Source organism: Erpetoichthys calabaricus, chromosome 16 (genome assembly GCF_900747795.2).
Source record: "Erpetoichthys calabaricus chromosome 16, fErpCal1.3, whole genome shotgun sequence".
Taxonomy (NCBI): Eukaryota; Metazoa; Chordata; class Cladistia; order Polypteriformes; family Polypteridae; genus Erpetoichthys; species Erpetoichthys calabaricus.
In genome coordinates this window covers 72,388,625-72,405,122 of record NC_041409.2, presented here as the reverse complement: position 1 = coordinate 72,405,122, position 16,498 = coordinate 72,388,625, and the positions used below count along the sequence as shown (strand labels likewise).

At 36.5% G+C, this 16,498-nt stretch overlaps 1 protein-coding gene across 1 annotated transcript in view; it reads left to right on the top strand.

Moving 5' to 3' along the window:
• The window catches only part of sos2 (son of sevenless homolog 2 (Drosophila)), a 120,031-nt gene that overhangs the window by 78,864 nt on the left and 24,669 nt on the right, over positions 1–16,498 (top strand). Inside the window, 2 exon segments of the mRNA XM_051919939.1 lie at positions 5,314–5,424; positions 16,249–16,347. Of these exon segments, the coding sequence (XP_051775899.1) occupies positions 5,314–5,424; positions 16,249–16,347 (210 nt within the window).

The window sequence follows — 16,498 nt, the reverse complement described above, 5'->3', positions numbered from 1 at the left end:
TAAGAAATCTGAGGCAGTATTATCAAGAAAAGGCAGAATGTTACTGTCATATAGAGAAGCTTTTGGAGATGATATATATTAGTGGAACAATTGGCTCCAGTTTATGTTGGACAATTTCTTGAGACTCGAGAAAGATTAGAAAAGTAAAAGGGAGTAAAGGAAAGCTTTGTCTGACTTGTGTAAAGACAAAAAAGGTGGTGTCATAATGGAATTAGTTAATATAATTGCTGAAGAGGAAGAATAAAGACTCTTGATTGTGATAATTAATTTAACTCCAAACTAGCACAAACCTGGAACCTGCCAAAGAAAGCCTAATTCTTTCAGTCAAAAGTAATGTCAGTATTTAGTGAGATGAGGGCAGCTGATGATGATAATGCTAGAGGTTCATCAGTGATATAGACAACAAAATTTATTTCTATGGTACATTTGCATATATAAGATACTGTATAGTGCAAAGTACTTTTCAAGATGTCAAGGAAGTAGTAGCAAGAAAAGAAAAACAAACTAAAATTAGGTAAGTTCAATAATGGAATAATAACTAAATCCATGCAGATTCGTCTAATCAGTGCATGGATAAATGAGCACCCAAAGTAAGGCATGATGGTAAATTTGTGCATGGAAAAATTGTGCATGGACTGAAATTTATTGGACATAAACAAAAGGAACAAAATGGTTTTCTTGTATGTTATGCTATTGGCTTTACGTTTTTTATGCCTTGTGCCTAAGATTTTTAAGACTTGATGATGTTTGTTGCTTTTTAAGAGCTTGTGAGAATGTTTTATCCAAAACTAAAGGCATTCAAAGTAAGATATGCCCAGCTTAATCATGCAATGGGTAATACCAAAGAATGCTATATTTAGACTTTCGGGAATTGTGAATAATGTGGTGCTCTCAATTGTACAGTACAAGATGTTAAATTTTCTCTCCATTTAGAGCTTTCCTCTTATGTTTTGCCACATTTTGTTTGTTTCATCTGTATTATTTTTATTTAAAAAAATCATTCCAGTAAATAGAACAACAATCATTTTAGTGGTAAAATCACAACTCAAGTGGCTTATATAGCATATCATAATTAGTTAACTGCATATGCAGTACACATATAAATCTGTGTCATTGAAAAAAGCCTTTATAACTTGTCTGGTGTTTTATTGCTCTGATTGTCTATTTGACAGTGATTAATTTTTAGTAATGTAAGTTGCAAAACACACCCAATTTCATATAATGTACAGCAAATGATGGTGCTAATGAATTAAGCTCTGTGTTAGAGGTATGCATCAAGACTAGAATCACATGGGACTGATTATTAAATTGATTATTCTTTCTGCTGCTCCCGTTAGGGATTGCCACAGCAGATAATTTTCTTCCATATCTTTCTGTCCTCTGCATCTTGTTCTGTTACACCCATCACCTGCATGTCCTCTCTCACCACATCCATAAACCTTCTCATAGGCCTTCCTCTTTTTCTCTTCCCTGGCAGCTCTATCCTTAGCATCTTTCTTCCAATATACTCCGCATCTCTCCTCTGCGCATGTCCAAACCAACACAATCTCGCCTCTCTGACTTTGTCTCCCAACTGTCCAACTTGAGATGACCCTCTAATGTACTCAATTCTAATCCTATCCATCCTTGTCACACCCAGTGCAAATCTTAGCATCTTTAACTCTGCCACCTCCAACTCTGTCTCCTGCTTTGCCTAATAAACAAAGTTGTTTTGTGGAGGAAATGTAGTATTTAGCTCCTGGAAAAGTGAATTATACAGTTGATTTCCAAAGACTGATTAAAGCCTAGGTGAAAGACACTCAGAGGTTATGGATTCACCTTTTTGCATGGGGACGTAGAGGAGCCTAAAAATGAAGCTTTTTCCTCAGTTAGCTATTTAAGGCGAGATCTTCTAGAAAAGAAGTTGAATTTGTAGAACAAAATAAAGACTAAAATCTTAAACCAAAAACAAAAGTTTAATCTCCAAATGTTTGTTTGTGATAATCTATGATTTAGTAAGTTAAGTTTGATAGCTAAAATGAAAGTGAAAAAAATATCTTTCTGTGCCTTAATTACCAGGTAATTTACTTGGTTTTACTTCACACACACAGTGTGGTAGGCATCAAATTCAGCCTAGTTAAAGCAGAGAAATTAATTCTAGTGTTGTGTGTTTAATGATTCATACTCTGGGTCCACCACATAAGCACTCTCTTTAAAAATTCGGGAAGGGGCTCAAGCTTATATTATCTTCAGCAGCCATGGCTGTCAACTGGCAAACAGTATTATGTTAAGATACTATTGGTATCTTTTATGGTTGGCCATACCAAAAAAAAAACCCATCCACAGAGCTAAAATAAACTGAAATTAATTTTTCTAATTTGGTAGTTAATTCTTTACCAAAAATCATTGTTTGGAAGTAAAGAAGAATCCAATCAATGGAAAGCAAGACATTTGCAAGACTACATTCATGAGGGAAGGGGCAAAAGAGACATTTGTGATAGTCGGGAGAAGCCACTGGCAAATAATTGTAGTGATGTCTAGATTGGGAGTGATAATGATTGTGGTGGAAGGCAAATCATAATTGGAGAAAGCAAATTCTTCGGCAAATGTGTTTTTAAATGAAAGGAGGCGTCCAAATTTAAATCTGTGTTGAGTTTTCAGAGTGGAATGAGTGGTACTGTGGCAGATACAGATGAGAAGTTTATTTAATATGTGATTGGTATCAAAGTTTGCATCAGTGCCAACAATTATTTCAAAATGTATAAAAATATAAATTTACATATGTTCATTAAACAGGAGGACTGGTGAGGGATCACTCAATAAGCAGGGCTCATCTTTTTACCACTAGTCTCTACATGCAAATAACCAGATTTGCTAGCATTGTCAAAACTTGAGTTATAGGTTTTAAGTTGCAAGTTTACAATAATAATAAGTAGATGAACAAGTATGTTCAAGTCTGAAATGTATTATTTAATTCTGTTCCAAAGAGGTAATACAAATAGACTAACATAGTGAGTCTAATGCCAAAAAGTAATTTTTGACCACAGGAGTAATAATACTCTTTCACTGGACAGATAGCAATCAGACTAGAGGAGGCATCACTGACCTCAGAAAAGCAGGTTTTGGAGAGCATTATGAAATAGAGACAGCGGAAATGGCTATTATTATGAAAAAAGTCCTTGTGCCCTGAAGACTGTCAATATCTCAAGAGCTTTATTCGAGTCATTATTGATCTCTTTTTCAGGGACATAGGATAATTGGAGACAAGCTGAGTACAAAAAGAAATGGTTGCAACCACATATGATAAGTCCTTTTCATTAAGGTCATTGTCTTCCTGGCTTGGCTGCTACGGGTCCCCTGAAACAGATGATTTTGATAACCTTTTAAAGACAGACATGAGATTTTCAAAGATCCCTTGAGAACTGTCTGGTGATCAACATAATCAAAAAACCACCTTATCAGTGGCCTTTGGTGCATTGAGTTTGTTTTGGAAGAATACCTGCAGTGACATCTTTCAGTCACTGGAGGGAAATCACAGAGGTTGAGATATATAGTTGATGACAGTTCAAAAATTGATGAGACTGCTACCTTCTACTTTCTTTCATACTAGCAAAACAGACATCATTTTTTTGATTTCTGTTCTCTAAATCATTTAATTTAGAAGACAAGAATGCAACTTTGCTTTCCACTGTTTAACCCTGATTGTCATGATGTCTTACTATATTCAACTCTCTAAACTCCTTTACATTTTTTTTATTCATATTTGACTTGACTACTTTTACAAGTGAGTATACTGAAAATTGTTCTCATTGCAATCACCTTCTTAAGTTTAAGTTTCTTTATATGTTGGACTAAATCTCATCCTCTTCCAAGGTCACTTAAATGCAATGTGGTGAAGTATGTCTGGGGTCTGTGGCAGAGCAGGTGTGGGATATTTTTAAAAATAGGCATTGCTCCAGATTATTGTTTTTTCCGGTAACGCCATAAATAAATACAGAATAATTAAAAGGCAAGTTAAGAACACTAAAAACAGAGTTAAGAGCATTTACGAGTCTACTACAGAAAACTGTGGAAGACAGTCTCATCTCTCCACAGAAATTACATTTTTCTGTGACTGAAGGATCAATCAGTGAGATGTAGGAATTAATAGCAATGATTCTGTGCAGCATACGTAAGAGAAAGAAAGAAAGAGAAATCGAACAGTAAAGAGCCAGTGCAAGTAGAAGGAAGCTAAACGGTCTGCTCCTGGAGTGATCACTCCTGCGGAGCAGAAGCTATCATGGGCTTGAGGGGTCCAGGGAGTTACCGATAGAGGTGGCAGGATGAGAGAGCCAGATTTGACATGTCCCAGATGGTAGGTGGCTGGGATGGAAGTCAGTCAAGGATCACATTTGCTAGTTTCTCAGCCATGCTGAAGGGTGAGCAAGGTGAGATGAGAAAAAGAGAGAGAGAGCGAAGCAGCGGGAACAGGAAGACACTGCTAATTCTGACTCTTATCCTTGGTTTTAATAGATTATTTATGATCATTATTTATTGGAATGTAAGTTTATTTACTGGATTGTTTATTGAAGGTTTTTTTTTTTTTTTTTGCACCACCCTTTGTTTTTGGCGCTGTTAGCTTTAAATAAAAGCCCCATGCATTTCTGCACCTTACTTGCTGTTGCATGCCCTCATTAGCCCTTGGCCATCTCAGTAATAATTATCAGTCTCCCAGGAAAAAGACACCCATGCCTGAAGGCACCCAGAGCATCACATGCATTTAGCTTTCTTCACCTTGCTGGTTACCATGTCATGTGATCTTCCATCAGCTGACCTTTACTAAAACCTCTGATAATAAAATAAGTTAATTAATGTCTTCTGTGTTTGGCTTTTGGAGAGGATATATAGGGTGTGGGGAAAATAGAATGTGCAGTAAATGGCCCTTTAGACCTTTCCTAAGGCAACAGCACACTTTTTGAGATTAAGGGGGATGCTAAAATGTTTTGCAGTAACTTTTCATTTGTTGCACTATTTAAACAGCTTTTCCTAATAGGTGACTTTCATTCTTGCACATTAGCTTCAGGCAAAACTTTGTTGTTGGGAATCTGAGTTTATTATGAAATATGAATGTACTGATGAAAATATTATATGGTATGTTAAAGGTTTGGTTGTTTGTGCTTTGCTAAAGTACCTAATACTTAGTAAGAGGTATGCTGACTGACAATATTGCTGCAGGCCACAGAAAATTGTGTCCAGCTTAAATGTAATTATGATGACTTAATTCAACTTTTATATTATAATTTTCCTGTTTTTTGGTACTTGTTTCGATACCAATGAACTTTTATTTGTATGCAGGAACAAGCATTTGATCCATATGAGACCTTTTCTCAGGACATTCTTTCTCGACAGTATCATGAACATTTCAGTAACTTAATGGCAAAACCTGCAGTTGCCCATCACTTCCAGGTAACAGTGGTTAGTATGTTTTCACTGGTTAATGTTGATAATTTCTGCATTTCTTGAACTTAATTCAATTTGTGTTTCTTTAAATAAATATTTAAACAGCAGTCCAGGTTAGGGTGAGTGCCGGTAGGTTAATCAGTCTTGGTTTATATGGCATTCTGTCTGAGAATTAAAGTTTACCATTCAGATTTGGATTGTTTTAAATATTTGTAGTCCAAATCACTCTTAAGTTCTTTTTATATGTTTAATACATGTTGTAAGTTTAAACAAGTATTAAAGCAATCGTCAGTATGGCTTGTTTCTACCACCTATACAACAACAACAGCAACAACTTTTTTTTATATAGCACATTTTCATGCAAAAAAGTAGCTCAAAGTGCTTTACATAATGAAGAAAAGAAAAATAAAAGACAAAAAGAGAAATTAAAATAAGACAACATTAGTTAACATAGAAAAAAAGAGTAAGGTCCGATGGCCAGGGAGGACAGAAAAAAAAAAAAAAAAACTCCAGACGGCTGGAGAAAAAAAAAAAAAATCTACAGGGGTTCCAGGCCACGAGACCGCCCAGTCCCCTCTGGGCATTCTACCTAACATAAATGAAATAGTCCTCTTTGTATTTAGGGTTCTCACGGAAGGACTTGATGATGATGGTCATGCAGACGTCTGGCTTTTAATCCATCACTGTGGGAACATCACGGTGCTTTGAGTACCACCACCAAATGGACACCGGAAAAGGAAACAGAAGAGAGAGTAGGGGTTAGTACAGATTTTAGAGCCACCATGAATAGTTATTATAATGCATTGGATATACAGAGTATCAGGATTAAATTATAGTGAAGTTATGAGAAGGCCATGTTAAAATAATGTGTTTTCAGCAGTTTTTTTGAAGTGCTACACTGTGTTAGCCTGGCGAATTCCTATTGGCAGGTTATTCCAGATTTTAGGTGCATAACAGCAGAAGGCCGCCTCACCACTTCTTTTAAGTTTTGCTCGGTACAACACCCTAGTACTACAGATATATAAGACACCGAAATGTACCGCTACTACACATCTTGCCTGAAGAAGGGGCCTGAGTTGCCTCGAAAGCTTGCATATTGTAATCTTTCTAGTTAGCCAATAAAAGGTGTCATTTTGCTTGGCTTTTCTCTACATTCATAATGGCTAACACGGTTCAACACCCTAGTACTACAGATATACAAGACACCGAAATGTATCGCTACTACACATCTTGCCTGAAGAAGGGGCCTGAGTTGCCTTGAAAGCTTGCATATTGTAATCTTTCTAGTTAGCCAATAAAAGGTGTCATTTTGCTTGGCTTTTCTCTACATTCATAATGGCTAACACGGTACAACACCCTAGTACTAAAGTTTTGCTCTTGGAATTCTAAGGAGACACTCATTTGAGGATCTGAGGTTACGATTCGGAATATAAGATGTCAGACATTCCGATATATATAAGATGGGGCAAGATATTTAAGGCTTTATAAACCATAAGCAGAATTTTAAAGTCAATCTTGAATGACACAGGTAACCAGTGTAGTGACATCAAAACTGGAGAAATGTGCTCGGATTTTCTTTCCTGGTTAGGATTCTAGCAGCTGCATTCTGCACTAGTTGCAAACGATTTGTCTTTTTTGGGTATTCCTGAGAGGATTGCGTTACAGTAATCTAGTCGCCTAAAACAAACGCGTGAACTAATTTCTCAGCATCTTTCAATGATATAAGAGGTCTAACTTTTGCTATGTTTCTTAAGTGGAAAAAATGCTGTCCTAGTGATCTGATTAATATGCGATTTAAAATTCAGATTACAGTCAACAGTTACCCCTAAGCTTTTTACCTTCGTCTTGACTTTTAATCCTAATGTATCCAGTTTATTTCCAATAGCCTCATTGTATCCATTATTGCCAATCACTAAGATTTCAGTTTTCTCTTTTTTTAGCTTGAGAAAATTACTATTCATCCATTCAGAAATACAAGTCAGATTTGTGTTAGTGAATCAAGAGAATCGGGGTCATCAGGTGCTATTGATAAATACAGCTGTGTGTCATCAGCATAGGTATGGTAGCTCACGTTGTGCCCTGGGATAATCTGACCTAACAGAAGCATGTGGATTGAGAAGAGCAGCGGACCCAGGATAGAGACTTGTGGAACACCATATAGGATATCATGTGTCTTTGAGTTGTAATTACCACAACTAACAAAGAATTTTCTTCCTGCCAGGTAGGATTCAAACCAATTTAAGACACTGCCAGAGAGGGCCACCCATTGACTAAGGCGAATTCTAAGAATATTGTGATCAATGGTGTCAAATGCGGCACTCAGATCTAGAAGGATGAGAACAGATAAATGGCCTCTGTCTGCATTTACCCGCAAGTCATTAACTACTTTAACAAGTGCAGTTTCTGTGCTGTGATTTGTTCTAAAACCTGACTGAAATTTATCAAGAATAGTATGTTTATTGAGGTGGTCATTTAACTGCATAATGACTGCCTTCTCTAGAATTTTACTTAAGAAAGGCAGGTTAGAGATGGGTCTAAAATTTTCAAGAGCAGAGGGGTCAAGATTATTTTCCTTAAGTAGGGGTTTAACTACAGCAGTCTTAAGACAGTCTGGGAAGACCCCCGTATCTAATGATGAATTTACTATGTCAAGAATATTATCAATTAGCACGCCCAATACTTCTTTGAAAAAAATTTGTCGGTATTGGGTCAAGGACGCAGGTGGAAGGTTTCAGTTGAAAAATTATTTTATGTAAATCAGGTAAATCTATCCTAGTGAAAGAGTTTAATTTGTTTATAATGGAGTACTGGGGTTTAGGAGGATCCTTAGGGTTAAGGAGATATACTATGTTATTTCTAATATCATTAATTTTTTGATTGAAAAATACAGCAATAGCCTCACAGGTTTTACTGGAAGTACTTAGGAGGCATTCCTTCGAGTTATCTGGGTTTAGCAGACGATCAATCGTCGAGATTAAGAATCTGGGATTACTAGCATTGTTATTTGTAACCTAGAGAAATAGCAGCGCCTCTCAAGATGGACTGTGTTATTGTATTCTGTTATTTTAACTTTTAATATTTCATAGTGGATAGCTAGTTTAGTCTTCCTCCATTTACGCTCAGCTCTACGGCATGTTCTCTTTAAATCAGGCACTCTTTGGGTTTTCCATGGTATAACAATGCTAGAAGATTTTTTAACTGTCTTTTCAGGTGCAACTATGTCAACAGCAGCTCTCACTTTAGTATTAAATCTTTCCACCTTATTATTTACATTATCCTCGCTATTATAGTTGGCACTATAAACGGACTGATTGCTTAGAATGTTTGTAAGTTTTAAAGCTGCTGATGAGTCAAAGAAGCGTTTTTTAACAATATGCATCTCATGAGTGTTTTCTATCATTATTTCTATATTAAAAAGTAGAAGAAAAAGGTCTGATAGACCCATATCAATTACCTGCTTTATATCAATTTTTAGTCCTTTAGTAATTACTAAGTCTAACGTATGACCTGCTTTATGTGTAAGCTGATTAACGAGCTGTCTCAAATCAAGAGTCCAGGAGGTTCATGAATTCTTTTACTTTTTGGTCACACTGATTATCTATATGAAGATTAAAGTTGCCGACTATTAAGAGTGTGTCATAGTTCGTAATTAAAATTGACATTAAGTCAGAGAATTCCTCAAAGAAAGACGCGTTAAATTTAGAAGGTCTATACACGGATAATACTAGAACGTGAGAATCTCCATGAATAACAACGGCGAGATACTCAAAGGACTTGAATTTACCAAAACTGACATCTTTACATTTTAACCGGCTTGAGTAAATGTTTGCTAGTCCACCGCCTCTCTTTCTTTGGCGATCTGCACGAGTAAAACTGTAATCCGGAGGCGCAGATTCAATTAAAACAGCTGCGCCATCTGAGCTAAGCCACGTTTTCACTTAGGAACTAAGTTATTTTTATTAGCATCGCTCTGTGTGTATTTTTTGTTTATAGTCTGTTTTTATAGTTTTAATACATTGTTCATCTAAAGTAGTAATTTTAATTAAATTATTGGTGTTTATGCCGTATTGCCTAGATTTTTCTATGTGCATTAAGATTGGTTATTAGAGTATTAATGTTGAGCACTTTTACGGAAGATTTTATTAAACAATTATCATGTCCTAGCACAGCAATAGCATTTCGGAAGGGGTTAAGAGTAGAGATAGATAGTCAAGATAAACGAATTACCTTAGATATGTTTTCAGAGAGGACCCGGGCGCCAAAACTGTTCGGATGCAGGCCATCTCTCTTGAAGAAACGCGGCCTTTCCCAAAAGAGGTTCCAGTTGTTGATGAATCCGATGTCTTGATTCTTGCAGAAGCCTTGCAGCCAGTTGTTTAATCCTAGCAGACAACTGTAGTACTCATTTGATCGTCTGACGAGAGGTAGTGGACCCGAAATGAAGATCTTTGCCGATTGGGTCTTCTCCTTCGTGTCTTTAATTAGTGCTGCAAAGTCAGCCTGGAGGATTTCTGACTGTCGGTGCCTTATGTCGTTCATGCCGGCGTGCAATACAATCGCTCCAACTGTCCTCTTCTTGTGCTTCTCATAGATTGCGGGCGCACGTCTCCTTACACCTCGGACACGAGCACTGGGAAAACAAGAAACAAGGTTTTCCATTAGGGCATGCAATATTGAGGTTTTCTAACAATCGAATCACCTACCACTATTACATCACCAGGGGTTGAAGGCAAACTAGGGACGCGGAGAGGGTCGAACCGGTTTTGAGTCAAGATGCTCACCTGTTCCGATGGAGGTGTTCTAGCCTTGAACCCCCGCCTGCATAGCTGAAATACGCCGAGGTCTTCATTGGTGACGGTGTCGCTCCTATGAGGCGCGGGGGTGAAGTTTACATGAGCGGCACAACGCGGGGTTGATGTTACGCTGATTTCAGATGGCGAGGATGGAACCCTAAGGTATCTTCGTCTGGACAGGAGTTTCTGAATCTGTCCGTCGAGTGCCTGGAGTTCTTCTACGATGACGACAACGCGATTCATCTCACTGTCGGCCATTTTCTGCTTCTGCTTCCGCTTCTGCTTCGTGCCCTAGGAAGAATGAGAGAGAGAGATTGATTAGTCCAGAACCATAATACAGAACTAGTCAATGTTAATATAGACCAAACAATTGTGAAATATAGCAAAAGAACATTTGATTAAACATTTCTTTCATAAGAAATAATTAGACATTAAAGTATACTGAGGATCTCTGATTTCCCTTCTAATACATCTTATTAAGCTAAAATTCAAAGGTTAAACCGTGTGTTGCACTGGAACATTAGTAACATAAAAAAAAAAACAAAACAAATGTCAGTTAAGAGTTAATGACAATTAATGAAACAACCTTACCCAGGGTTCCCATGCGTCCTGGAAAACCTGAAAATTTTGAGGGTTATTTTCCAGTCATTGAAATGACCTGGAAGACTGATCGAAATAGCCAAATGTCCTGGAAATAAAATTCCAGGACAAGAAAGATTATTTCTGTTTTCGCTTTTTAATTTTCTGTTTGAAACAGCTTGCTGTTCGTAAATCTAGATATGATGACAGCTGAGCTAGGTCGTGGCCTCTGCTGCGTAATGTCTCCACCTACTGAGACATGTATAGGCAATTATATTTATAAATGATTCTTTGACTGGTGGCTCATTTGATGGAGTATTGCCAAAGCCCCTCTTTACAGCATTGCAGAAATGCCAGGATGCGATATGTCCAATACCTTGATGATGAAAAAAAGAAGAAAAGGAAACTGAAAATGACAAGCAAAGAGAGAGAGCTCCGCTCTGAAATCACAAAAGTGGCAGCAAAGAGACAGAAAATAATCACTAGCATTGAGGCAATGCAAGAAGAAGCAGATGCAATGGCAGAGAAGGCTGAGAGAAAACAGGACTTTACACTGCTCACAAAATCTAATGCCTATCGTAAAAGTGTTGCTGAAAAAAAGAAAGAGGTCATCGTACCTGGATGGCAGTTTTATTCAGACCTCAAGGAGCAACACCAGCATTGTTTCTAAACCCAGGCCTGCACCAGATGCCTTTTTCATAGGTTACACTACAGTGACTTATAGAGTTGTTTTTTTTTTCCAATGTACTGGAGTTCAGGCTCTTATCCTTTGTTCCTAGTATTCTTCTAGTTTAACCCAAGTTTTCAACTCAGGAATTGATGGCAAGGCTAGTCATGATTTAAAATGGATGTATTTTGCTTCTTTTCCCACAAAGATAAGTTCTTTATTATAATCTTTGTCGTTGACTTATGCAAATTCTACAGCTGCTGTATTCCCAGTAAAGCTACCAGTTGAAAGTTAACTCTGACTTTGTTTTGTCGCGTGCCAATTGTTGCATATAATAGTGTTATAGGCATCATACACATGATATAGGCAATAAATTGGCTTTATGCAGTTTTTGTTTAATACAAACATTGTACATAAATTTATTTGATACAAACAATGACATAATATGTAATATGCAAGTAACTTTTACTGAAATTAGGTCACTATGGTAGTCTATTTCATGGTGTGATCAACAGCTCTATACTGAACATTATGGAATTGCTCAGTATATGTCAGTTTTTGGATAGTTTTCCACAATCCAAGAGGCATTTATTTCTTTAAAAGAGTTTTTGCAGTTTAAAACAGTGTGTAACAAAAAGAGGTCAAACAACTCCATTATACATCAGTGCATTAATTGGTGTTGCCTTTATGTAATTTAGCATATCGGTGACACTAAGTCCCTGCATAATCAAAGAGAAATTAAAATGGCGTTAAGCCCTGCGACTGAAGTGTATGACTGTATGACCAGATCATGTCATGAATTTCCGGAAAAAGCTCCTGGAAATGTCCTGGAAAATGATTCCTTAAAAGAGTGGGAACCCTGCCTTACTTAGTGACAACTGATATTCTTGTTTGCAGTTGCTGATGGCTTTAGGGTGAACTTTTCTAATTTTCATTAGTTTTATAAATTACATTACAATAGATAAATTAAAAGACTGTTCTATGTCTTATTCAAATCCAACCTGACATTATCTACCCAGTCTATCTAGGGAGCAGGAAATCAGGTTAAATTATGAATCGATCTGTGAGATATAGAGTATGAAGCAGTGACTTTCCATCAGGTGTTACTCCAAAAAGTGTTGGTAAAGATTTAGAGATTATTATAAATCCAAAACAGACTGACAAATAGGTAAAATGTAATTCCAGTAAGGTTTTAGGAAGGGAAAATTCCCTAAACATGTAGCTTGGCATTTACAGTTAGTGTCCTCCCCAAGTATATCTATAATATCAAGAAAAATGTGTGCCGTGTACAATTTTGAGTTGAAATACATCATTCTTCCAACAAATTGATGAAAATGTATTAATAGCAGAGTTATCTTTCAATATATGACATTATAATTGAAAGGTCCCCATACCCCTGTGGTGGACTGAAGGACAAACAATGAGAAAAAGCATCAGATTTTTTAACCTTCCTCTTAAAAAAACTTTACATACTTAACTGCACAGTTTTGCTAGTGGCTAGCTGGAGCAGTGAAAATCTGTCATGGGAATCTTCATATAAAGCGCACATAAACGTGGAATACTGTAACTCCGTTAAATCGATCAAATACATTTGTAAGTTACGTGAATAAAGGGAGCGACATGGCAGTTTTTGGCGTGCAACCAAAAAGAAGTGATAGGGAATGTGGTCATACATATCGATGAAATCGGGCAGTATTAGGCTGGAAGATAAAATAAGCAGCAATGAAGCTGTATGGCGAATTCTTTCATTTCCCATACATGAACGAAGTCCAGCTGTTGTTCACTTAGCAGTACATCTAGAAAATGGACAACGCATTTATTTCACAGCTGCAAATGTGCAATAATAGCCCTGAATCCACTGGCTACAACGTTAACTGCTTTCTTCACGTTATGTCAAAATGACACGTTTTGCGAAAACACTGCTGTATTTTGGAAGTGCCTACGTATTACACATGGAATGCGAGTAGAAAATCATTTGAACGACACAAACGAGGATAGCGAGTCAATGGACAACCTGCCATATTCAAAGCAACTACGATAGGCAGACTATACACCGTGCATCCCAATCAAGATGAATGCTTCTTTCTTTGCATACTGTTGATAAATGTGCACGGTCCAACGTCTTTCCAACAATTGAAAATTGTCAACGGCGTTACATGCTACTTTCCGCAGTACATGTCAAGCTCTGAATTTATTGTAGAACGACCGACACTGGGATGTATACATTAATGATACGTGCAACACATCACATCCAAATCAAATTCGTGCATTGTTTGCAATCATATTGACCGCCTGCCTCTCCTTCATCTCCAACACAGGTTATGGAGAAATATAAATCGCACATGGCTGAAGATATTTTCCGTCGAATACACAAGTAAAATTCAAATATAAACATGGATTTCACAGCAGAAATCTACAACTAAGCGTTGATATGATTGAAGATTTGTGCTTAGAAATCACGAACAAAGTTCACAATCAATTGGGAATGCCATCACCGAATCGATCTGCTGCTGCTTCGTTCAATGTAGAATTGCGTCGTGAACAAAATTACAACACGGGTGATCTTTGTCGTATGTGCAATCAAATATTCCTAAGCTAACGCTTCAGTAAAGAGGCATTTACGATCAAATAATGTAAACTGTCAATAACGGGGTTGGAGAAATCTGGAAATTGGGAACAGAAAGGTGCCGGTTGGATCTGACCTCGCGACGAATTTCATTGCCTCATAACTTCTGCAATTTAGTGACGTCAAAAGATGAATTGGTTGAAAAAGTATTTCCCAATATTCAAACCAATTATAAGAATCACGATTGGCTGAGTGAAAAAGCTATTGTTACGGCCAAAAACAAAACATCTACGAACTTAACAATATTATTCGGTCTAACATTCTGCACAGACAATGGAACAACAAAAAATATTGTATACCCACAAGCATTGTGAAATTAAACATAATAAGAACGTGCGCTTTCTCTTTTCTTTCTTTTCCATTTAACCAGACTGAGCCGCAGCAACGCGTGGCCGGGTACAGCTAGTGTTGACATAAAATCCAAAGAAAGCTCAACATTTTACTGGCCCTCCAGTCTTTTAACAGTGCTAACAAATCCCACACTTGCTAGAGCATAACTCGCTCAATGGACATGAATGTATTAATCTTAGGTCTAAAAGCTGAATGCTTAAAAGAATTTTTCTGATGTCCCCCTATTACCCTTTCTGTTGTTTGTCTTATTAAATTATAATTTGTTTATTTTAAGATACCTATGGTGTTTTATGAAGGAAAAAACATAGTTTCAGTTCCCTCTGTATGTGAGAGAACTTTTAGGAGGCAATTATTTATAAAAAAAAAAAAAAAAAAAAAGACTAAATTCAGGAAAAATGGCTGACAGCTGTCCTTTTAGAAGGTACAGGAAAACAGGGGAGGTGACTGGGAAAGTTTATTTCTTCAATTAGTGTCCATTAGTGTCTTAGTCTTCACATGCACTTTACATTAATGCTCATTTAGACGCATCTCAACAGCAGAGACTTAGAACTGTATCAAAGTCAATTTTGTGGTTTTCTATCCTCTTTTAATATGCAGCACTTGACCATCTGTCTTTCATTATGTGGTTTAGCTTTTTCCTACTGACTTCTGTATCTTTTTCTTCCTGCTTAGAAGCAGTTTTATTCATTTCCAGCCTTATTTCCCTCACTCCCATTTAGAGGAGTTCTGCCTCTGAGACCTGATGACAAAGTGCTGTCTAGCATTAATAGGCAAATTGTTTTTTAAAAAACAGAACAATGTCATAACACAAACATATTCCTGCCTTCTACTTTTAGTAATGCATGTCAAACTAACACTACTGACTTTGACATCTTAAATTAAACCTACCTGTTTGAGAACCACACATTTTCTTTGTTTCGAAAGGTATAGTCTTAAAGTCAATAATGGAACATCATATTATTATAAGTTTTGGTTCAGTATTTAAATGTGATGGTTATGACAGCATTTCTAAATGAAACTAAAAACTGTGTTTGCAAGTGAAGAAGCTTTTACTTTGAGCATGCATTTAAATATCCACTTAAATCAATTTAGAAAACAAAAATTAATTTAACAATGTTACAATGCAGTTTCTTTTCTAAAATATGCAAAGCTGGATTGTACCTTCTAAGTTTAGTGATACATCCTGGGAAATCCATGTAAAACAGTTTTAGTCCTCCAAACATCACTCATAGTGCTGTTTTTCTTTCTTTCTGAAAGTACGTACACAATTGTTGACTTTAAGCAATTTATGAGCCTTCCCATTTTATGATTAAAATGACTTTGTAAGGTTTCATTTGTAATACATCACAAAAGTCCAGCAGTCTCCAGACAGGTTATATGAGAGTGAGTATTGAGTATTGTGAGATTATTATACAGTATTAAATTTGCCTTTAAATCTGTGGTTTTGGTCAATATTATAGAGAAACTATCAGCATTCAGTAAAGGTTCACACCTGCAAATATTTACACTTGGGCTGAATTAAATACATTCACTGTTTATAATCATACATGAATGATATTGGGGTAAAAATTGCTGGTTTCTACTTATACATGAGAAAAATGAGGCATCTGTAAAAAGTGCTGATTCAGTTTTATAATGTATAGATGCAATGTGACTTACCCAAAGGAAAAATTAATTTTAGCATGTAAACTTTATTTTTGTTGATATTTGGCTAAATTTATTGATTCTTTTAAACCTGATATTAATAAATACAACAGTAATAACTGAAGTTACAAGGTAACTGAACTCTTCATGTAACCTGAATTCTTTTTCAGTCAATAGCCGAAGGCTTCAAGGAAGCTGTTCAGTATGTTCTGCCACAGCTGATGATGGTTCCAGTTTATCACTGTTTACATTATTTTGAGCTTTTGCAGGTAAGCCTTCAGTTGGAGGTGGAGAATAACTTATTACTTTGTCATAATCACAATATATACCTCTTTTTTATTATTTAATATTATAAATATAAAACAATATAAAAACTGAATGATCAGTCACATAGTCATTCTCTGGGTGATGGCATCTTGT